At 38.2% G+C, this 25,736-nt stretch overlaps 1 protein-coding gene across 4 annotated transcripts in view; it reads right to left on the bottom strand.

Moving 5' to 3' along the window:
• Positions 1-25,736, bottom strand: part of Lama2 (laminin, alpha 2) — a 635,907-nt gene that overhangs the window by 78,862 nt on the left and 531,309 nt on the right. For all 4 annotated transcript variants that reach the window (XM_017313815.1, XM_011243134.1, XM_011243135.1 and 1 more), the window contains exon 41: positions 10,120-10,222. In XM_017313815.1, the coding sequence (XP_017169304.1) occupies positions 10,120-10,222 (103 nt within the window). The remainder of the gene's footprint in view (positions 1-10,119; positions 10,223-25,736) is intronic.

The following is a 25,736-nucleotide window of genomic DNA, read 5'->3' on the forward strand; positions in this document are numbered from 1 at the left end:
CTCATGACATAATTGCTATATCCATAGATTAGTGTATCTCTCAACCCTCACTGGAAGTTCCTCAAGTTTCTTTTTGCAATGGATAGTAATTAAGGCAGAGACACATAACTGGTCAAGGTAAATAGACTAAGAACCTGCAGAACACAGGGGCATCTATATCATATCCCTCTCCCCAAAGCTCAAGGTTCACTGAGGAAGGAGTAAAAAAGATGATGAGATAAAGGTGGTGAGGGTATGACCAAAAGGAAACAGAAAGCACAAGCAGAAAGTTGAGCTCACAGTGGTTATGGCAGCATGCACCAGAACTGCACAAGTTGCAGCTAGATAAAGTTCCAGCATGGAAAGGAGATATGCACAAAGTCTCACCCATAGTTGAGGAGTAGATGATAACTTTAGAAGATGGAAAGACAATCTTTGTTAAGGAACCTGGCAGGGCATTCATGCTCCACTGGATGCCCACATACCCAAGAGAAAATGTCCAGGACAAACTGAATTTGATGGGTTTTAAAAATAAGAGGACGTGAAACTCAGTGGGTAAAGAAGTAGGGTATGGATCAGAGTAGAGTTTAGGGAGAGGGCAGATATGATAAAACATGTATAAAATTCTCAAGCAAATAATAAAAATGAGGAGGAAAGTCTGGTAATATCAAGTGCTCACAGAAGTGTTGGAAGTCAAAAGTGACAAACAACTCTGCTTTTCTAAGAGCACTTAAATGTATTAGAATTTTAAATGGACATGAATTTGGTTTGGCAATTTTTTCAGTACTTGGGATTAAATTCGGGATGCACACATGCTAAACAAATGCTTTACCACTGACCTTTGTCCCCAGGCATAGGGCTACTATAAAACATACCCTATTATTACATATGTGGCACAAGCCCGAAACCTCAGCACTTATGAGGTAGAGGTAAAACAATTATAGGTAAGCTGGTATAAGATATACAACAAAAATTTTAAGAGTTTGCTAATATATATTATCCAGGATACACATTAGATCTTCAACATAGAAAAAAAGAGAAACTGTTACATAATTAAGTTAAGCATATTTTTACATCAGTATAGCATGCTCATACAATGGTATGAACGATGCAGCCTTTAGAAGGAATTATATGAAACTATGTGGGTATATAATGATCCTTAAAGCATTTTCATGAATAAGTAAGAAGCAATGTAGTGGTTTGGATGAGAATGGTCCCCATAGGATCATATATTTGAGTGCTTATTCCTCATTTGGTGGAACTGTTTGAGAAAGATGTGCATCACTGGGGGGTGGGCTTTGAGGTCTTAAAAGCCATCCCTAGTGTCTCCCATTCTCTGCTTAGTAGCTGTGTCTCATGTTGTGAGCTCTCTGCTACTGTTCCCGCACTGCGGCCGCTGGCTAAAGTGCTCCCCATACTGGCTAATGTGCTCCCCATTCTGATCAGGGACTCTAACCCTCTGAGACTCTAAGTGCCAAACTATTTCTTCTATACATTGCCTTTGTGTCTTATCACATCAACAGAAAACTAACAAAGGTATATACCATGCATATGATGATATACATGCAATAGTTTGACAGGGCAGAGGTTGGAAACTCGGTAGGAAAGAATGTACTAGAAAATGTTGCTACACTTATGACAGAAAGTAGAAATTAATGGGGAAGTAATTGGTAGCTTCAAAAACCAGGAAACTAAAAGTTCTTATTTTGTATCTGGTTATACTAGTTAAATTTTTCTCTGTGCATACAACTGCTATTCCTTAAGTTTTTAAAAAAGTATATTTAAATGCTAGGAAGAGTTGCATTTTGGTATTACTTGCCAACACTAGGGTTGTTATTTTTACTGATACAGGTACCCAGAGGAAGCAGGCCAGGGGAGAATATGTTCCTCAGAAAAGAGCCATATTTCTTTAACCTAACTGTGCCTGCCCATCTCATTGCTAAGCATAGGGCTGTTGTAGGACCTGCATCAACAGCAAGCAGCTGACGAATCATTATCCTGTTGTCCACTGACCTTCTTCTAGAAGGAACACCAAGAGAAGGAAGACTGAGAATTGTGAGCTAGCAGTGCTTTGGACATGAGCCAGTACTGAACACACTAATGATCTACTCCAATGCACATAAAGGCATTTATAGACAGTCCAATTAAACCTCTGTGATAATCCACATGCAGCCATGCCTGTAGTACATATTATACTACTACAATGACATCAACTTGCTTCACTTTGGCTGACACACACTAAAGATCCAACTGTACAGAAAACAAAACATAAACTATGCCAGCAAAGCATATCTCTAAAATATCACTCCGCCCATTTATATCACTAATATATTACTGTTTTTGACGCTAGCCTCTCAAGTATAGTTTCCAAGTCACTGAATCTTCTGCCAATCACAACTCATCTTTCCTTTAACTACTGCCTTCAGAAGAAGTTCTGAATAGTGCTGGTTCTAAATTAAAGTGATCGAGTGGGTTACCAAAGCCTTCTTTGTGGAATGGAGCTAGTCTGATGGCAGGGAGAGCATCTCTGTAGATTCCCAGGATTAAGGCATTACACTGTCACTGAGAACCTGGAGGTCTTCCTTGGTTAAAGAAATAAAACAATATATTTCTTCTCTTACCTTCCTGACTGAATTTAATTTTTTCAATAAACAACAAAATAATCAAATTCTTTAGCAAGCAAGAGATTCAGGCTTTTTAAAAAAGCCATTAATTTTGAGGACATCACTGGGCTTATACGATTTTCTGCATTCTCAGAGCAAAAAATGGCTTAAAAAATCTGCCCATTTTTCAGTAGAGTCACTGAGGAATATTTTGGCCGATACCCTTCAAATTGTATTTCAATATTATTATAATTTATTAACCCTTTGTTTTCTGTACTAGAAAATAAAAAATGTATATAAAATTCAAAATTAATGCACATATTCTGAGTATTTAGATTTTTGTGTTTTAGCTCTTTGACTCTGGCTTCTCCTTAATTATCCATCCTGACAATGTTTACTCAGAGTTTCTGGAACATCGTGAAGCAAGGGCAACATCCTATGGCATTGTGAATAGGGCAGGTAAGCAACTGTTGGACATGGTGAAGCCCAGATTCTAAGGTGGAAGCAGACGCAAGAACTGCAGAAAGAAGAAAGGTGAGTTCGACAGCTCCGTGAGGCCTAATGGAACCACAGCCACGATGTGACAAAGAATGCATGCAGTCCAGCCTGAATTATAACACAGCTGAGGAAACAGGGTCATCTATGGTAGTCACCGTATCTAAGTCTTCTACCTTTCGGAGAACTCCTGTTTTCCACAACCTGAATGTAAATCTGTGCCTTTCCCTTTCTGCAGAAAAGCAACATCCAGAAACAGTAGCCACATCATTCTCTCTGTCTTCTTTCTGAGAGTTTCATCCACCAAACCTCAAGGTCCCTCCCCTCTCTCTCTGGCTCTGGCTCTCTAGGGCTTGTTCTCTCTCTCTCTCTCTCTCTCTCTCTCTCTCTCTCTCTCTCTCTCTCTCTCTCTCTCTCTCTCTCTCTCTCCCCTCTGTCTGTCTAGCTCTCTCCCTCCCTCCCTGCCTCTCCCTCCCTCCCTTCCTCCCTCCTTCTCCCTCTCCCTCCCCCTCTCCTCCTTCCCCTCCCTCTCTCTCCACTTTTTCATAGAAGATCATGTTTCAGGCATGAGCAGGATAAAGATGGAGCTCATAAACTGAGGAATGCTGAAGCACTCCAGAGCGGAGAGCGAGAATGTGCCTGCCAGCAAAACTGCCCTTGTTGCAGTGATTCATAACCGCACCAGAAAGTCCTAGCCAAAGCAGCTCCCAGGACAGGGTTGGAAACCACATCTAGAGTTATCAGTGCTTTCTCAGGTTTTGCATGTTCCTGGGACAGTGCCATGGGTCCTCTACACCCACGCTAGGGCTGAATATAGTTTCAGGTTCCCAGAATTTCATTTTGCTATTCTCTGAGGTAAGGTGCATAGAGAATACGGGGAAGTATCCGACATAGGAATTATTTAGGAGAGAGCTCAACTTGTTTGGGCCAAGAGTTAGGAAACCACTTCAATGTAAAAACAGATTTGTGTTCATTTGCTTAATTATCTACACATAGTGACTAAAACAAGAGAAGTAATAGGATCGTCAGATCAGGTTGCTTTGTTCCTATTTATTTCAAATCTTCAGTGTTGTTTTGCAAAACAGTGAATTAGGCTTCAAAACTGAATAACATCAAAAGACTTTGAGTAAGTGTAGAAACCTGGTGGCTTCACTTTCTCCTGAAGTCATTTTCTTCAAAGTATTTGTGGCTGTTCCTGCTGGTATGTATTTTTCTTTTTATAACCAAATGTAACTATATAATTATTTATTTTGACTTCTAATGTATAGATAATTTTTGCTTGTTTTCATTGTTTTGTAAGGTCTTCCTTGCTTAAATGTGTATACATATTCCTTCTTTTAGAACATCCAATTCTTTGTTAAATCAATGAAACATTTTACATTATTCTTGATCATTGACTTTATTTGTTTATTATTTGTATTGTTTATTTTGCTGTGTTGAAAGTCTCATGCACACTAAGCAACACCTTGTCACAGGGAAGGGAAGGCTATATAACATGGCTATTAATAATGTAAACTTCAAAATTGAAATGTCAACTGGAGAACCTATCACAAACCCTTAATAGTCTGTTCTCCCTTTAAAGATTTGACACAACCTACAAAGATTTAGCTTATTTTAATTCTATTAATGAATTTTTTCTCCAACATTTCAAAATCTTCTTTCTTTACCTATATAGAAAATAATTTTAAAAGAGAAGGGTATATTAGCCACATTGGTCTTAGCAGAAGAAATTCTATTTTTCCGGAGTTGATACCAACCAGGTTCATTTATATACATAAAATGCACTGAATTATATATTAACTTATAATTTATGCATTAAATATAAAACATATATCACATGAATATATGAGTGTCTACAGTTTTATAGTTTTATAATTCCTCAGATATATGGAACCTTTAAGATGTATATTTGTGCTGTCAATCAATTGTCATGATAAATCAGAGACAAAGCTGAAATCATATTGTCTGCATGGTAGAATATTCCTAGACCATAATTCTTCCCGCACATAATTCAAGCACAGAACAGCAAATGGGTCATATCACAACCTTAGTTTAGTTTGAGGGTTACTAATTTTTTCCCCAAGATGAAAATATGTCTTTTAAATATAAGGCTTTCATTGCAGTTTCTTATGCTATTTTGATCTCCTATAGACTTGGAAGTGCACACACACACACACACACACACACACACACACATCAATATTTGTGCATTTTATATTATTTATAAAGCACTCATTGATGAAGCAGAAAGTATTCAAATTAGGTCTTCTAGGAACGGGTACAGTGAGTGAATGACAGGGTCCTAATAGATGCTACAACTGCTGTGATCTTTCTCCCACTAGAAGATCATAGCAGACCCCTTCTGACAGGGATGTGGGGCACATGTCTCAGGCGAGGGTCTCTAAATGTTTAAGATGTGGAGAGAGGTAGTTCTTTCCACACCTCAATTAAAAATCTAAATGACAAGACTTGAGACCTACATCCTATTTTTTTTTTTTTTGAGAGCCTGTAGACTTTTGTCTTAACCAGCAAGTTACTTGAATTCGAAACCTGATAAATAGGATAGGTCTCTCTGGTTTCATTCAAGTGCCACCATCCTTTGAGTTATAAGGAAGTTGAAGATATTTGTATTTATCTTCACCATGTCTAAACCGACTGGGAAATACCCTTCCACCTCCTAAAGTCCTAGATTCTGGTTCTGAACGCAGAACAAAGCCTAGGTAACTTGCAGGTGGGGTACCTGTTTGTATTGTGGAGAACACTGTCTCTGGCTAAGATAGCACTAATGAATTTCCTGAAACTTTTCTGACAAAAAGAGGCAGATGCTGAACAGGCAAGTCTCCCTCTCAGGGAACATCGTTCCTAGTGCTAATGCCTTGATGTTGCTACTATTTTGCTATTTCTTCTATGTCATATTTAACAGTGCCTTGGCATTCCTATTTATTAACATGGGTATAACATATATAATAAAATAAAGTCTTTTCCTAACATAAAAATAGAACCTTAACCATAAGCATTGCAAATGCACCATCTTTGTTGCCTCAACATTTTTCTGACCCAGTTGTGTGGACCCTGAGCACATGGTGCACCATAGTACAGAACAGAGGTATTGATTGTTGCAATAAATATAAAATTATGGAAACATTGCTTTTTCCAATTCTGTATTTGCATGGTACTGTACATCTAGAAATCCTCAGGTTGATTATTAGTATATCAATTATTCTTAAGCTTATAATAATCATTTTATTTCATGTCAGCAATTCCCAGTTTATAGAAGGGCGACCTAAGTAATTAACTAGTTTCACTTTCCTTAGGCAAAGCTAACAATTAAACAGTTAAATCAGGAAGTGAATAAAATTGAAAGTGACTCCAATAAGATGAAGCACATAGAATTCACCCAGTTTCCACACTGTGAACTACTTTGCTCTTGGCCCTGTGCATACATATTCTGTGAGATCCCCAACAGACAACTTTGTTGACAGAACTTGTTGTTCCTCTGTGAGGTGGTATTCACTTGGTGGCCTTAACTCATCTTCTGACCCTTTCAGTCCTCAGCATTGGCCCTCATCTCAAATCCATCACCAAAATGATTTTTATCTCCTCTGACATTCAACTGTGCGTTGGAGACTACCTTCAAAGCTCAAACATGTGCAAGGGCAAATTTACTTTTAACAGATGTATATTCAAAAATGAAAATGGAAAACAAATCGCTTCTGGCAAGTTCAGACTCCCTCAAGGCAAGGACAGCATAAAAATGGCAGAGAGCAGCAGTAAGTCATTTGTGACCAGAGTACAGGAACAAACTGAGCTGTGCTGACTTGAATGAGCAACAAATTAGAAATATGGAGGGCATTCTTGCCCACCATTTTTATTCTCTCTAACTCCAGGCGCCACAGAGAGAGAAATGACTAAATCTCTATTTTAATAGCTGCTGTCAGGAGTTTTGCTCTGCAGGGCCCATTTCAGCAGTTCCTCATGGTAATATATGGCATTTCCCTGATTAACAGCCATTTTATAACCTGTGTAATTGGCCACAAATCAGGAGAATGTCATAACGTAGCAAGAAAACATTCCCATCTCCATCATGGCCTTGGCTTGGTTTTCTGGGGGAATTATTACTTGAGTAGTTTGTAGGTTTTCATTACTTTAAATAATGTACTACCTGAAGTACAAAAAAAGACATTTAAACTAATGAACACTTCTGTCTCCTAACCCTTTCTACCACCCAGTCTTCACAGATTTTCAAATGAAACAAAGTGGAATTACATCTATTAATATGGAACATTAGGATTTTGGGGGAAACAAAGGCAAGAACAGGGTTGGGCTTTTTTTGGTCAGGTAATCAAGGCAAAATGCCACTCAGAGACTGAGATCTGAATGAACAACCCCAAACTCAGTACTCAAAACACAAAACACAAGCATTTTCATAGATTGTTATTTTTTTTTTTTGAGACAGGGTCTCACATTAAGTGAGTCCAGACTGGCCTCAAACTTGCTATGCAATGAAAGATGATGTTGAACTTCTGATCCTCCTGCCCCTACCTCTCCAGTGCTGAGATGGCAAGTGCACACAGCCACACTCAAGTGTATGAAGCTCTAGGAACTGAACCAGAGGCTCATGCACACTACGCAAACAGTCCACCCACTTAGCTACATCCCTAGTCACCTCCACTTTTAACCTCAGAATTAATACAGAGAAGATTCATGAAGAATAATATGACAAATGTTTGAATAATAGCAGCCTGACTCTGTAAGGGCACAGTACCCTTAACTCTACTAAGTTAAGGCCCCTGAGTAAACTGCAGGCTCCAGCATGGTCCTTCTACATAGGAAAGAGCTACCAAGGATTTGGAGCAACTCTACTTTTCAATAAAAACTGTCCCAAAGCTCCAAATAATCAAGATACAATTCACAGACCACATGAAGCTCAAGAAGAAGGAAGACCAAAGTGTGGGTGCTTAAGTCCCTGTTAGCGGAGAACAAAATACTCACAGGAACAAATATGGAGATAAACTATACAGCAGAGACTGAAGAAAAGGCCATCCAGAGACTGTCCCATCTGGGGATCCATCATATATACAGTTCCCAAACCCAGACACTATCGTGGATGCCAACAAGTACTTGCTGACAGGAGCCTGATATAGCTGTCTCCTGAGAGGCCCTGCCAGATCCTTACATATGCAGAGATGGATGCTCACAGCCAACCATTGGACTGAATGTGGGGGCCCCAGTGAGGAGTTAGAGAAAGGACCGAAGGAGTTGAAGGGGATTGCAACCCCACAGGAAGAACAACAATATCAACCAACCAGTCCTCCAAGAGCTTCCAGGGATTAAGCCATCAACAAAGGAGTACACATGGCTCCAGCTGTCTATGTTGCAGAAGATGACCTTTTCCCACCTCAATGGGAGGAGAGGTCCTTGGTCCTATAAAGGCTTGATAGATGCCCCAGTGTAGGGGAACTGAGGGCAGGGAGGTGGAAGTGAATGGGCGGGTAGAGGAACACCCTCATAGAAGCAGGAGGAGGGAGGATAGGCTGGGGGTCTTGGGGAGGGGGGAAACCAGGAAAGGGGATAAAATTTTAAATGTAAATAAAGAAAATATCTATTCAAAAAATATAGAAAACAGACCATGGCTCTTTATTGTCCTTCTGGCCATAGTGGACATATCAGCTCCACAGAATTATGTAACTAGGAAGTTGTGTAAGACACAGTCCAAACCATTTGGGCATCAAAGCAATAGTTATGTTAGAGGTGGCTCTTGTAATTCCATATCAGTTGCTAAGGGAGTCCAAGCTGTTTGACTTTAAAGCATGCCAAATCTAAACTGTTTCAAACATTGTGTTTCCTAAGTCAAGTAAAACAATCTAAAAGTCTGTTGTCACTCACATGTAATTTATTATTTATTTGAAATCAGTAATTATTTTATAATTTGAACTAGGCAGTATGTTATACATTATGAATTCAATGTCAAAAAAGACCGTATGTCTTTCCTGAAGAGTATAAAGCCCATAACAGATGTAATTTGACAGGACTGTGGAAAAAATTGCACAGACAGGTTGAGTGTGAATCAAATATTCTGTTGTTTGTTAGAGAAGATATCTCAGCAAAGATTGCCTCACAGTCATTTAACTATTGAGTGAATGAGTGAGTGAGTGAGCAAGTGAGCGAGTGAAGCTCTAGGATGGAGCCTAGGATCTTGTGTGCAGTAGGTGAGTCCTCTACCAGAGACTCTTGTCCCAGCACAAGGGCTGGTCTAACCTTGAACTTGCTCTTCTCTTGCCCATTCCACCTCCAGCATCCACAATGCTATTTACCTATAATGGGATGCTCTGTGAGAAGATGTGTAGATGAAGAAAGTTTAGGAGAATGAGCAAATTAAGGAGACAGAATTCAACTATGAACATATGGCACCTTGGAATGACAGCATGTGTGTGGGTCCATGTGTAGCAACAATTGGGAGGAAGATCCAAGCCAGACTAACACTAAGGCATGAGACCAGAGAAACTGGACAAAGTAATAAGAAACAGGTGACACTTGAATTAAATGGCAATAGTTTATATGGACAGCCACCATGTTTAGAAACATCAATAATATATCAGAGTAGAAATTACTTTATGCACTTTTATGTTTTAAATTAGGAAGATAATACAAGACTATTATGTAAATATTTATAGACTTTAGAACCTATTTGTAAAAGTGAAGATTTCAGGAACACTTTTCTGCCACATCTTCCTACCTCACTTTTTAATCTGAAGTTTATTTCTAAAACCATATCAAATGGAGTTTGGCAGTGTAATGATTTATTACACTAAAAATTTCTGTTTTAAATAGATGGAACAATGCTGTAGAAACAAGATTAAAATTATAAAATGTTGTCTGGTGAAATTTGAAAAGATTAAGTGTTATGAGGCTTGTGAGAAAAGTCACTTGTATTCTATATATGTCATGGTTCACAATTTCATTTCTTTTAATGGTGTGGCATAGTACCCTCCCAATATAATGCTATGAACCTTATCATTATAGAAACATCAGCCGTACTAACCTTTCACATCGTTTGCTAGCTTCTTGGCTTCATTGAGGATCCTGAAGCTTTTCTGAAGGGAGCCTTTGGCATCTTCTTTTAATAAGCCCTGAGGACTTGTTGCCTGTAGACAAAAGAAAGGTGACACATACTAAACTTATGGGAAGTGAACCATAGAAGGCAATGCATATACAGAGTTTACTTTAAGAACTACGATGCTCTACAAATTAAAATAAACATTGTAGTTTAAAAATATTTAAAATTATTTTTCATTATGCATATGTTTCACTTTTGGGGGGTTCTGTAGAAGTTTTCATGTACTTGCATAGACTAGGAGAAGGTATTAATTCTTCTGGAGTTGGACTAACACGTATTTATGAGCCAAGTGACATAGACAGAACTAGGTCCTCCCTTAGATCAATATATACTCTTAGTTGCCATGCCATCTCACTAATTGTAAATAATTAGACTGTACATATGTCTAAAATTATATGACTGGTTTTAAAAAGCAAGCAAGCAAGCAAACAAACAAACCGAAAACCTTTTATTTCAAGAAACTGATACTATAGTTTGTGTCAATTAGCTCATTCACATGCTAGGTCTGTTTTGTTATGTTGAATATAACAAATAAAAATGCTTGAATTAGCCAGCATTTCTGTTTCTAGGTGTATGCTGAAATAATATATTTTCATGAAGCAAAAAAAAAAAAAAAAAAAAAGAACTACGATGCTCACAGTCAGCTAATGGATGGATCACAGGGCTCCCAATGGAGGAGCTAGAGAAAGTACCCAAGGAGCTAAAGGGATCTGCAACCCTATAGGTGGAACAACATTATGAACTAACCAGTACCCCGAAGCTCTTGACTCTAGCTGCATATGTATCAAAAGATGGCCTAGTCGGCCATCACTGGAAAGAGAGGCCCATTGGACACGCAAACTTTATATGCCCCAGTACAGGGGAACGCCAGGGCCAAAAAGGGGGAGTGGGGGTGGGTGGGTATGGGGGACTTTTGGTATAGCATTGGAAATGTAAATGAGCTAAATACCTAATTAAAAATGGAAAAGGAAAAAAAAAAAGAACTACGGATTTAGCATTGCAGGTTTTCAATGTATATTTGATGACTGGGAACTGTTTCTTGTGGCTTGAGATGGTTTGGAGCAGAATCCTTTGGACAATCCTGTTTAAGGCAAGTACAGAAAGTGGGGCTGGGGAGCTCCTTGGCATTCTAGAGATGAAAAGAAGAAACTAGGATAATGTGCTACTATAAAATTAATGACACAAAGTAGAATTTTGATCCCATGAATGAAAGCTTCAAGGGTTGTTGGACATCATCTGTCAGTATTAAGGGCTACAGAAGTAAAGCAAATTAATACATAAACCCACTGACTGACTTTCCCTCTCAACATCTTTTGTTGTTACAGGGTGACCAGAAAGCCCTTCCTGCATTCTCAGTGTGGAAATGGAGATAGACACCCATCTCTTCCCAAACATATCCCCAGGTTCCACTGCAATGCATGGACTTCTAAATGAAATTCTTAGAACTACAAAGATCTCTCACAAAGACATTTTACGTCAGGCTTAGACATGAACAGAGAGACGGAAAGATAATAGAACTGAAAAAGCATCACAGAGAAAAATAAAAACTTTTATCTTTATCCCTAAGAGGTGTGTGTGTGTGTGTGTATGTGTGTGTGTGTGTGTGTGTGTGTGTGTGTGTGTGTGTGTGAGAGAGAGAGAGAGAGAGAGAGAGAGAGAGAGAGAGAGAGCTCATATGCTTCCTCAGCCTTGGAAATACAAGCAACTATGCTTAATTATGTTTTTTAATTTGCACCCTAGGGATCGACCTTAGGTCCTTCTATATAGACCAAGGTACACCTAACATTTTGACATAACACAACCTTGATACCATGACAACAAAAGCAAAGAAACTAAAGTTTCTTTGTATTCTTTTCCTTTTCCCTCGACCCATTTCTTCTTTCCGTTTCATCTGACTTCCAATATCATGTTTGCATTTTATACAGTCTTCTATAAATTTAATAATTTAGCATAGCCTTCTTTTATCCAGCTTCTTACATTTGAACACATTCGGATATTAGTCTGAGTTGTGTATCAATACTTGGTTGCAACTGGTACGCAGTTTCACTACACAGATATGCCTAAAACCCTTTATTCATTTATTCATTTATCACCCAATGGCTGTATGTTTTGTTTTCAGCCCTGGGAATGCTAAATAGAGCGTCCTTGACCATTCCTGTGCAATGTTTCTATTAATATGTTTTTATTTCCCTAGAAATAAATTCCCTATAATAGAAAGACTGGATCACATATAGGTATAAGTTTGAGATTTTAAGAAATCACCAGCAGGTGGATAAAATATTTAAACTGTTTTAAACTCTCAACAATAGAGTGTTCTATTTCTGCACATTCTTTCCAATATGACCTCACTGTTTTGAAAACGTTAACATTCTAATGTTGGCATTTTGCTTTCAGTTTTAGTTTTCCTACCGACTCACCATGCTAAGCATCTTTTCGTGTATTTACCTACCATTTTCCTTGGTGGAGATGACAACAAGTGGAGAACCTGTTTAAAGCTTTTGTTGTTTGCTTTGGAGTCAAGGTCCCATGTAGCCTAGGATGTCCTAGAAGTCACTATACAGCTGAGGTTAACTCCATATCTTCCTTTCTTGTTTTCTTCAAGTGCTGGGATCACAAGATATGCTTGAAGTCCTTTGTTTCATTTTTTTATTAAGTTATTTGTTCTTATTAAGTTTTGAAGGATATTAACATGTTCTTGGTATGAGTCATTGATCAGATACATAATTTTGTAATTGATTTTACTATATTGGGATTTACACTTTATTTTATTAAAATTAATTTGTTAAAGGCATCATCTCCAGATTTTGATGAAATCTGTTTATAATTTTCTGTCATGGCAAGTATCAGGCTTACAGTGTTGTATACTAAAAATCTTTACCTAAGATCAAATATATTTCTTTCATATTTTAAGTGTTCCATATTTTTGTACTTTATCCATAGGTGTATAATATTTTATGAGTACTTTTGGAATATGGACTAAGATATTTTTGTATAAAATATCCAATTCCTATTTATGTGTGTATTTATTCACTTGATATGAATTGCATTTATAAGCATCAGGGTCTTTAAACCATATAGTCTTAATATCCCTCTGGACTTTTCCGATTTAAGGAGCTACTTGTTAATATTGACCAATGCCACATTGTCTACACATTGTAAACTTATGGAAAGCATTGAAGTCCAATAGAGCAACTGTGTTATTGTGTTTATTCCCAATGAATTCAACATTGGTGTCATTTTATAAGGAATAAGTGCTAGCCATATTTTACCAGGATTTCTTTCAGTGTTTTTTTCCAATGTGTCTAAAATGGTCTGCATAAGAATATTGGATTTTTTGACCCATAGACATAGTCTATATTTGGATTACTTGACTTTATTTATTTCAGGAGTGTTCAGTTTCTGAGTATTATGAGCTCTTACAAAATTTGTTTCTATCTTGATTAATGATGCTATTGCCCATTTGAAACCTCAACTTCTAATTCTTTTCTAATCGAATCTACAAATGATTAATTTTGTGTATTTCTGTCATGCTCCTTAACTATGATCAATCTGTTTATCAGTTTTAGTAACACTTTTTTAATAGATGACAATGGCAACCACTCTTAGACAGCTTCAGAATGAATAGTGAGTACATTTGCTCAGTGTGGGCTACTTCTGTTTCCACTCACCTCCCTACAAGCCTGGCCACCTTCTAAGGAAGCACACTGAACGAAAGTGATAAGCAAACCTGCCAAGACCATATCCAGAAGTTAGGAATGACAATCACCCCCTGGTTGAGGGATCAGGCCACCCACCCATCTTCAAAATTTTAACCCAGAATTGCTCCTGTCTAAAGGAAATACAGGGACAAACAGTGGAACAGAGATTGAAGGAAAGACTATCCAGAGATTTCCCCACCTGAGGATCAATCCCACATGCAGACACCAAACACAGACATTATTGCTGATGACAAGAAGTGCTTGCTGATAGGAGCCTGATACAGCTGTCTCCTGAGAGGTTCTGCCTGATTCTGAACAATACAGATGCAGATGCTCACAGCCAACCATCAAACTGAGCAGAGGAGTTAGGGGAAGGACTGAAGGAGCTTAAGGGCCCTTATCTGACATCAGTTGGAGGGGAGGCCCTTGCTTCTGTGAAGGTTTGATGCCTCAGTGTAGAGGAATGCTAGGGAGGTGAGGCAGGAGTGAGTAGGTGGGTGGGGGAGCACCGTCATAGAAGCAGGGTAAGGGGGTATGGGATAGGGAGTTTGCAGAGGGGAAACCGGGAAAGGGGTTAACATTTGAAATGTAAATAAAGAAAATATCCAATTTTTAAACAAACAAAATAGTGATAAGTGTAGACATCCTTTCATTTTTTTCTGAATTAAGAAGAAAAATTTGAAGCATTTTGCTCTGAAGTATGATGGTTCCTCATGTAACAGGCCTCATAGCTAATATGCAGAGAAGTTCTCTTAGTCACAGTATGCTTAGGATATTTTTAAGAAATGATCTTAGGTTACATTGCCTACAGCCACAGACATAACTGATACGATTTATTTCTTTAATATTATAAAACATTGATTTTCAAGTATTATATCTACTTCATTCCTTTAATTAGCCTTACTTAGAAATACTATATAATATTTTAATGAATAGTTAGATTTGATGTGTTATAATTTTGTCAATTTTTACATATGATTTCATGAAGAAAATTAGTGTGTACTTTTGTTGTTATTCACTGACTTTGCCAGGTATTTGTTTAAGAGCAATAGTGAGCTGATGAAATGGAGTGTGTATATGTATGTATGTGTGTGTGTGCATGTGCATATATGTATACATGTGTGTGCATGTATGTATGCACATACATATATGTGTGGGTGAGTGTGTAGTTTTCAATTACAAATGATTCTCTCATGAACACAAAATTATATATTTTTTATATATTTTTTAGAAATTTTTAGTTTTTTAACTTTATTTTCATTTCATAAGCAATGGTGTTTTGCCTGCACATATCTGTGTAAAGGTATTAGATCCCCTGGAACTAGAGTTATAGACAGCTGTGAGCTGCCAAGTGGGTGCTGGGAATTGAACTCGGATTCTCTGGAAGAGCAGTCAGTGCTCTTAAGCTCTGAGCCACCTCTCCAGTTCTATCAAGGCTATTTGAATTATTCATTTATGTTGTGGGTAAATTTTAACAGTTTGAGATTTGTTAAAAAAAAAAGGGGGGTGGGGAGGGTATCTATTTCAATAAGATTGCTGTATTGGCACAGCATTACTTAAATGTATTCTGAATTTCTTTTCCTTTCTGCATAAGGTACAGTGACATCACATCTTTTATTGCCAGCTGTGGAGATTATCAATCTGGCTGGCTAGTTATTACCTTCCAATCATCCATTGTATGCTGTACCTTTCTCTGTCACAAGCCTGCATTCCTCCTGGCTGTTTTTCTTACTGCCCCCGATCACATTTTGTTTCTTTCATCACATTTGCTTTTTAAAATATATTATGCCTTTTCATCCAATAATCTTATTTTCTGTAAACTTTAGAAAGCTGGGGATTTCTGTAGAGCTATAGGTTTCTATTACTCTTTGTCTTATAAGGAGATGAGTGATGTATGAAGGCAGAGAGGGAGAGAGTGAAAACAGTGTTGGTAAAGGCAGGGGGCAGGTGATTTTGATGCAAGGACAAGCATCCAAGTACTTCTGTTCTGTAGGCTTGTGGAGTCTCCAGACTTACCATAAAATAAAACTGTTAGATGTGACCTTTCCACAACATTTGAAATCAGATTAGGGGTATTGAGACATGAGCAATTGGAGCCATTAACAGATTTGGAGTAGGCAAGCATATCAGTGTTGTAACGAGAGACATTGGAGTAAGGAGTTATAGGAAGAAAGGGGCCCTCAGCTGGCCCTTGCAATTGGCCTGTGGAATCAAAAGGTTTGAATGTACAAAATGTAAATGAATTTAACTCAAGAAAAATGAAGACTGAAGTGTGGACACTATGCCCCTCCTTAGAAGTGGGAACAAAACACCCTTGGAAGGAGTTACAGAGACAAAGTTTGGAGCTGAGATGAAAGGATGGACCATGTAGAGACTGCCTTATCCAGGGATCCACCCCATAATCAGCATCCAAACGCTGACACCATTGCATACACTAGCAAGATTTTATCGAAAGGACCCAGATGTAGCTGTCTCTTGTGAGACTATGCCGGGGCCTAGCAAACACAGAAGTGGATGCCCACAGTCAGCTAATGGATGGATTACAGGGCTCCCAATGGAGGAGCTAGTGAAAGTACCCAAGGAGCTAAAGGGATCTGCAACCCTATAGGTGGATCAACATTATGAACTAACCAGTACCCCGGAGCTCTTGACTCTAGCTGCATATGTATCAAAAGATGGCCTAGTCGGCCATCACTGGAAAGAGAGGCCCATTGGACACACAAACTTTATATGCCCCAGAACAGGGGAACGCCAGGGCCAAAAAGGGGGAGTGGGCGGGTAGGGGAGTGGGGGTGGGTGGGTATGGGGGACTTTTGGTATAGCATTGGAAATGTAAATGAGCTAAATACCTAATAAAAAATGGAAAGAAAAAAAAATAAGTCAGGGCTAGAGAGATGGTTCAGCAGTTAAGAGTGCTGACTGTTCTTCCAGAGGTCCTGAGTTCAATTCCCAGCAACCATATCACCATATGGTGCTCACAACCATGGGATTGTAATGGGTTCTGATGCCCTATTCAGGTGTGTCTGGAGACAGCTAGAGTGTACTGTCATACATAAAATAACTAAATCAATATTGTCGCCTTAATGTTTTCAGACAATCTTCAAAATATTAAACAGCTGATGGCATGCAACTGTCAGTTATAAGCAATCTGGCAATACCCAGGTTTGGAAGGCAGGGTCTCTGATGATAAGGGAATAGTGAGCACTAACATCTTATGGATAAACAGAACTGTTTCCACTCATTGCAATTTGGAGAGACCCTTCCAACATTTCTCAGTAAGTTACTGAAGCACGGCAGCAGAATCAAGACAGGTGATAAAGCAACATTCTCTAAGCTAATTACACCTCATTCATATTCATAAGCATCACATCTGAGTTTCTGAGCTGTGTCTACAACATATGTGAAATACAAATGAGAGTCTCAGAGCCACAGGATATTAAGTTTTTTGTTTTTAAAGATTGTATTTTTATAAATATCTCTTCTGTTCTGAGCATATGCTTTTATATGTGTTGTATGTGTATGTATAAGTAGATATATAATTATACAAATTTACTGGTATTTAAAATATAATTTATTTTATGTAAGTTTCTGTATGAATTATTCATTCATAGTTAATATGATATGAAAGAGGTTAAGATAAAATAGTAAATATATATATGTTTATATATATTTACACACACACACACGCACACACACAATTATACACTTCACAAAGATTTAACCAAGGGATTAATATTTAACTGCATTTTCATATTAATTTTATTCTTTGTTAAAACCCAAAGTAGCTCACATTAAAACAAAATGTTAATAATACAAAATGAATTTATTAATTTGTCTGACAAATGTATTTGATTTTGAGCACAATGGTCAGTCCTCGATTTCCAAATGGGAAGACAGCAGTTTTTACTGAGGAAGATCAAAGACCACTATCAAACAAAAATGATCACCCTACCAAAGGCAATCTACAGACTCAACCCAATCCCCATCAGAATCCCAACACAATTATTCAAGGATATAGAGAAAGCAATTCTCAAATTCATCTGGAAAGGCAAAAAACCAGAATAGCGAAAATAATTCTTAACAATAAAAGAACATCTGGGGGAATCACCATCCCTGATCTCAAGCTTTACTACAGAGCAATAGAGATAAAAACTGCATGGTATTGGTACAGAGATAGAAATACTGATCAATGGAATAGAATTGAAGACCCAGAAACAAAACCACACAGTTACAGACACTTGAATTTTGACAAAGACGCCAAAAATATACAAAGGAAAAAAGAAAGCATCTTCAATAAATGGTGCTGGTCTAACAGGCTGTCTGTATGTAGACAAATGAAAATAGACCAATATTTGTCACCTTGCACAAAGTTCAGTCCGAGTGGATCAAGGACCTCAACATAATACCAGATACACGGAATCTAATAGAAGTGGGAAAGATCCTTGAACTCATTGGCACAGGGGAAAATTTTCTAAACAGAACTCCAATGGCTCATATCAAGAATTGATAAGTCCCCAAGAATTTCATAAATTCTTTGTTCTTAATAGCTGAGAAGTACTCAATTGTGTAAATGTACCACATTTTCTGTATCCATTCCTCTGTTGAGGGACATCTGGGTTCTTTCCAGCTTCTGGGTATTATAAATAAGGCTGCTATGAACATAGTGAATGTATTTGGAGGATATCATCCTTAGTGAGGTAACCCAATCACATTAGAAGTCACTTGATATGCACTCACTGATAAGTGGATATTAGCCCAGAAACCTAGAATACCCAAGATATAATTTCCAAAACACAAGAAAATCAAGAAGGAAGACCAATGCATGGATACGTCATTCCTCCCTAGAATAGGGAATAAAATACCCATGGAAGGAGTTGCAGAGACAAAGTTTGGAGCTAACATGAAAGGATGGACCATCCAGAGACTGCCCCACCCAGGGGTCCATCCCATAATCAGCCACCAAACCCAGACACTATTGCATATGACAGAAAGATTTTGCTGAAAGGACCGTGATATAGCTGTCTCCTGTGAGGCTATACCAGTGCCTGGCAAATACAGAAGTGGATGCTCACAGTCATCTATAGGATGAAACACAGGGCCCCCAATGAAGGAGCTAGAGAAAGTACCCAAGGAGCTAAAGGGGTCTGCAACCCTATAAGTGGAACAATAATATGAACTAACCAGTACTTCCAGAGGTCATGCCTCTAGCTGCATATATAGCAGAAGATGGCCTAGTCAGCCATAATTGGAAAGAGAGGCCCCTTGGTCTAGCAAACTTTATATGCCCCAATACAGGGGAATGCCAGGGTCAAGAAGTGGGAGCGGGTGGGTAGGGGAGCAGGGCGGAGTGGGGGAAGGTATAGGGGACTTTTGGGATAACATTTGAAATGTAAATGAAGAAAATATCTAAGATAGAAAAGATAACAGAGGAGGAATAAATTAGAAAAAAAAAGAATTGATAAATGGGACCTCATGAAATTGGAAAGTTTCTGTAAGGCAAAGAACATAGTCAATAAGACAAATCAGCAACCTACAGATTGGGAAAAAAATCTTTATTAACCACACATCTGATAGAGGGCTAATATCCAAAATATATAAAGAACTCAAGAACCTAACCCCCATAAAACCAAACAACCCAACCAAAAAATGCAGTATACCAGCAAGATTTTGCTGAAAGGACCCTGATATAGGTGTCTCTTGTGAAGCTATGCCGTTGCCTGGCAAACACAGAAGTGGATGCTCACAGTCAGCTATTGGATGGAAAACAGGACCCCCTATGGAGGAGCTAGAGAAAGTACCCAAGGAGCTAAAGGGGTCTCCAACCCTATAGGTGGAACAACAATATGAACTAACCAGTACTCCCAGAGTTCAAGTTTCTAGCTGCATATGTAGCAGAAGATAGTCTAGTTGGACATCATTGGGAAGAGAGGCCTTTTGGTCTTGCAAACTTTATATGCCCCAGTACAGGGGAACACCAGGGCCAAGAAGTGGGAGTTGGTGGGTAGGAGAGTGGGGCGGGGGGAGGGTATGGGGGACTTTTGGGATAGCATTTGAAATGTAAATAAAGAAAATACCTAATTAAAACGTGGGGAAAAAAAAAGAAAAAAAATGTGGTATAGAACTAAACCGAGAATTCACAACAGAGGAATTTTGAATGGCTGAGAAGTACCTAAAGAAATGTTCAAAGTCCTTAGTGATCAGAGAAATGCAAACCAAAACAACCCTGAGATTCCACTTTATACCAGTCAGAATGGGTAAGATCAAAACCTCAGGTGACAGCACATGTTGGAGAGGATATGGAGAAAGAGGAACACTCCTCCATTGCTGGTGGGATTGCAAACTGGTACAAACACTCTAGAAATCAATCTAGAGGTTCCTCAGAAAATTGGAAATAGATCTACCTGAGGATCCAGCAATACCACTCTTGGGAACATACCCAAAAGATTCCCAACCATGCCACAGGGGCATGAGTTCCACTATGTTCATAGCGGCCTTATTTGTGATATCCAGAAGCTGGAAACAACTTAGATGTCTACGATAGAAGAATAGATACAGAAAATGTGTTTCGTTTACACAATGTAATACTGCTCAGCTATTAAGAATGAGGATATCCTGAGTTTTGCAGGCAAATGGATAGAACTAGAAAATATCATCCTGAGTGAGGTAACTCAGATCCAAAAGGACATGCATGGTATATATTCACTAAGTGCATAATAGCAAAAAAAAAAAAAAAAAAAAAAAAAAGTACAGAATATCTAAGATACAGTCCACCAAACTCAAAAAGGTCAACAAGCTGAAGGTCCTAAGTGAGGACTCCTCAGTCCCACTTTGTAGGGAGAAGAAAGAATTCTCAAGTGGGGAGCAAGGGAGGGAACGGGAAGGGAAAGTGGGTAGAGGTGGGGCAGGATAGGGTGACCTGATCTGGTATTGGGTGAAGGAAAAGGACTAAAAGCCCTGAGGGCCAGCAAAAAGAACTGAAATAGGGAACCTTGGGAGGTAAGAGGTTGGAGGATTCCCTCCAGAATGCACCAGAGACCTGGAAGGTGAGAGACTCTCAGGACTCAAAGCAAGGGACATTAGATGAAGTGTCAGACAGTAGGGAGAGGGAATTTATAGCACCCACCTCCAGCAGGAAGATAGGATATCAAATGAGAGAAGGGGTTACCATCCCACAGTCAAAAATCTGACCCATAATTGTTTCTATCTGAAAGAATTACAGGAATGGAAATGGAGAGGAACCTGAGGAAACAAAGGTCCAGTGATACGGCCAAAATGGGATCCAGCTCAAGGGGAGGTCCTGACACTATTACTGAGGCTATGGAACGCTCACAAAAAGGGACCTATCATGACAGCACTCCGGAAGACCCAACAAGCAGCTGAAAGAGTCAGATGCAGATATTTGCACCCAACCAATGGACAGAAGCTGCTGACCCTTGTGGTTGAATTAGGGAAAGGCAGAAAGAAGCTGAGGAGAAGGACGACCCTGTAGGAGGACCAGCAGTCTCAACTAACCTGGACCCCAGAGATCTGTCAAACACTGGACCATTAAACAGGCAGCATACACCAGCTGATATCAGGCCCCCAACAGAAACAGCAGAGACCTGCCGGGTCTGGTTTTAGTCAGAGAAGATGCACCTAACCCTCAAGAGACTGGAGATCGCAGGGAGTTTAGAGGTCAGGTGGGGTGGGGGGTAAGGGAGGCAGGGACATCCTCTTGGAGACTGGGGGTGGGGAGGAGGTATGGGCTATGCAAGAGTCAGAGGGTGGACGGGAAGATAGAATCTGGTGTGTAAATAAATAAATAAAAATTTAAAATGTTACATGTAAAATCAACTCGTATATGAAGATCTCTATTTGGCAGTATGCTTTAAATTTTTCCAAATAAAAATTTAAAATATGTAAAAATAAATCACTGTCAAGGAACAAATAGTCTTTCCAGTAGGGATCAGAAGTATGACACCAGGAGTTGGGTTACCAGAGAAGGAGTAAGAGGGACAGAGTGTGAAGAGAAGCCTGAAGGTCAGCTAGGGTTCATCAACTAGATAAACTATGCCTTTGTGATTTATTTTTTAAAATCTTAAAAGCTGTTCATCTTTCTTTCTCTATTAGACTTTATAATGTCCCTCAAATAAATGTATCACAGATCAATTTCCTGAGTTTGTTGAGTTGACTATTTGAATACATGTGGAATATTCATTTGTATTTTTTTTGAAGTAGTAACTGACAGTGCCATTCTGTTTACGAAATAACTCGTTTCAGAAGACAAATGACACACTTCCAGAAGGGGGAATGCACCAAGATAATATGCCAGCTTACGTGATTTTAAATTTAAAATCTTTTCAACAAAGGAAACTATTTAAAATGTAAAAGTCATATGTAATGTTGGTAATTCAGTACATTATGTTTACATAAAATTTAAAGAGGAAATTATACATGTTGTGGTGTTAGACAGCTGTGGAGATTAAGAATGAAATACTGATTATAACGAATTATCAGAGAAATGAGGGAATCTACTGCTATAGATACTTTAAAAGACACAAATTTGGGGAGTGATGTTAAAAAATGTGTTTTTGAAGTCAGTTGCTATATGAAGTTACAAATCAGTTACATTAAAAAGACACAGTTGTGGAAAAATTATTAGCATAAGAAGAAATATGGGACAGATAGACCATAATATTATAAACAAACATTTGTAGTTAGATGGATGCTGCACAATTTTATTCTCTTCCCTCTTCCTGGCCCATATTTCACATTTTAAATAATAGACATAAATTGTTTTTATATGAATGTCATAAAGATCATATGCATTTGAAAATAAGGAAATCACTATAAATTTAAATATAGTTTTTAAAAAACTAACCTTGTGTTTTTTTAAACTTTAGCATCATTAGCATATGTGTGCATTTGACTCATGTGTGGCTGCAGGTGCAAACATGTCTTCGCACACAAGTGGATGTTAGAGGACACATTGATTCAGTAGTCTCCTTCCACTGTAGGGCCCAGGAAGTGAATTCAGGTTCTCAAACAGCCATAGCAAGCACTTTTGCCTTCTGAACCATATCACTGGCCCCAATTATAGATTTCTAAATTACTAGTAACTAAAAAGGAAGTAGATCAAGTAGATCAAGTTGATCACTAGCTGATCAGGGCACCATTCATACATTCTAGAATGATACAGGGACTGGGTGAGCCCTTGTGGAAGACTGAAAGCATGCAGAGTCAGCAGAAAGTCCCAAGGCTTGCTTCTGGGAATCTAAATTCATGGTTGACTTTTTAGCTTGCTGAGAACACAAAGACAACCAGAGGGCCCTTAAAATATGAAAGAATCTGATAAACATTTTGTCAAATGTCCAAAAATATAAAAACATAAAAATACATAAGAATTGTTTTTCTTTGATCCCACTGTGATAGCCATGATCGATTTAGGGCCTCTGAGTGGCACAGGCTTACTGTCACAGGGCAGGCACACTGGACCTTGGCAGCATTTGATGCTATCACTTTTTAAATACACCCAGTGTCGGGTCATGAAAAATCACTAGCTTTTCTGCTTCCAATAGATAATTATTTAGTCATTGACTTAAGTGTGTGTATTGTGTATGAAGAAAATGAGCGAGATACTGGTGGTATAATGAAGATGGTTTTCACATGCAGACTCAGTATAACTGTGCATCTTAGATCCTCTCTAACATTTTTTTGTAGTTGCTGATATGGGAAATGTTGAGTTCTCCGTTATGATGCGAACTCAGCAATGAAGAGGAACAAGGTGATGGTCACCAGTTTCAATGTCACACTGAACTGTAACATCAAGTGTAGGTTCCCATGATTTTCTCACCAACATTACATGGTCATACATATTAGTTCCTAAATTTATAAATACCCAATTACTATTTGAGTGACTGTTATGTTACTATTTAGGGAATAAAAATGGAAAACAAAAACAAGAAGAAGCGCCTAATGAATAGTATACACATCATGGCCGAAGTCATACAGTATTTGGACTTACAATATTATTTCTGTAGAAAATACTCTAGAGTCACCTTCCTGATGTTTTTGAGTTGTGTAATTTTACCTAGTTATAAAAAGAAAATTTAAATATTGAACATAATGTGCCCATATTTCTAAACAAATACTCGTTAGCCAGGCTTTAATGTTTAATCACATAACTGCATGACTCACATTGATTCAATGTCTTATAGTGAATCAAAAGATTCCTGTCACCCTGGATCTCAGAGATGTATAAAGTAGAAGATAAATTATTAGGGATAGGAGTAACATGAAAGAAAATAATACATGAGAGAATAACACCAGGAGGAACAGAATAAAATAAAGGAAATGAGATTCTATAGGGAATATTCAGGAAACCATTATTTTTTTATTAGCAAGACAAGTAATAAAAAAAGTTTATTCCTGATTTGATGACAGAGAATAATTTCATTCACTTTATATATCCTATATGTTTTATAGTACTATTGATTCATTAATTTTAGTAGATTCTCAACAAAAATAAATTTAATATTACTGAAACAATGAAAATATAAACATGTTTAATATGTCAAATAAACAAGTACTTTATAAATGCATCTATTATGCATATCATAACTTCCTTGATACTGGGAATGAATGATCATCTATAATTACAGAGTAAACATTAAGTCTACTAAAAATTAAGATCTAAAGTTGAAAGGCACTAAATCTACCCAAGGAAACCACTATGTTTTGTGTCCAATGGAATGCTACACACCCATTAAAAACTAAGGAATGACAGAATGAGTGAACATATTGGTCACTGCCTTAGAGATATCAGCCAATTGCAAAAAGACAAAATCCACATGATCTCACCACTGTGTGGCATCTAGTGTTGGCCGCACAGAGGTAGATTGGTTATTATTAGAGCTGTGGTTAAAGCCAAGTGAGAAGATGTAGGTTAAAGGGTACAATGACATCACACAGCAGGGATGAGACCTCCACTGTCTACAGGGAACCGTAGTTGAAGGTAGTCTGCTTTACCCTCTTGAGATACAGTGCAAAGAATCTACATTAGCTGCTTTTACCACAAGGCAGTAACACTGAGGTAAAGCTTTTATTTTTACCTAGATTTTGTCATTCAACAATGCATACGAACTTCCAAACATCATGCTTCATATGATAAAATGTAGGTGAATTAAAACATTTTTCAAGATCAGGGAACTTCTAGATAATAACCTATCTGTAATAATAATCTATCTGAAAAGGCAATAAAATGAAAACAAAATGAACAAATGAAGAAATCAAAATCCCAAACCAATTCTACTTACTAAGACATAAAGAAATAAAACAGGAGGAAAATGAAATAAATCCTTAGGAATAAATTTAGCCAAGTTGTAATGGCTATTTCTGGTTGTCAACTTGATTCTATCTGAAATGAACTACAATCCAGAATTGGAGGGTTCACCTATGATCCAGATGTTGAGGCTGGAAGACACAAGTTTTTGCCTGGATCTTGGCATGGAGATCATGAGGCATAATGACCATGAAAATCTTAAACCCAGGTAAAGTAGTACATGCCTTTAATCCTAGGAGACTAAGGTAAGGAGATCTCTGAGCTCTCTGAGTCCCAGATCCAGGCATGGTGGTACACACCTTTAATCTGGGCCACACCTTCTACTGTAGGCCTACATAAGGACTCTTCTTTGACTGCACTTACATGCCAGCACATCTGTTAGAACCCACTTCTGCAGAAGACCAGCTGAAACAACTAGGCTTGTGGGACTGAGCAACAACTAGATTTTTGGACTTCCCATCTGCAGATGCTCATTGTTGGGTTAGTTGAACTACAGACTGTAAGTCATCACAATAAATTCCCTC

This window comes from Mus musculus, chromosome 10 (assembly GCF_000001635.26).
Source record: "Mus musculus strain C57BL/6J chromosome 10, GRCm38.p6 C57BL/6J".
Taxonomy (NCBI): Eukaryota; Metazoa; Chordata; class Mammalia; order Rodentia; family Muridae; genus Mus; species Mus musculus.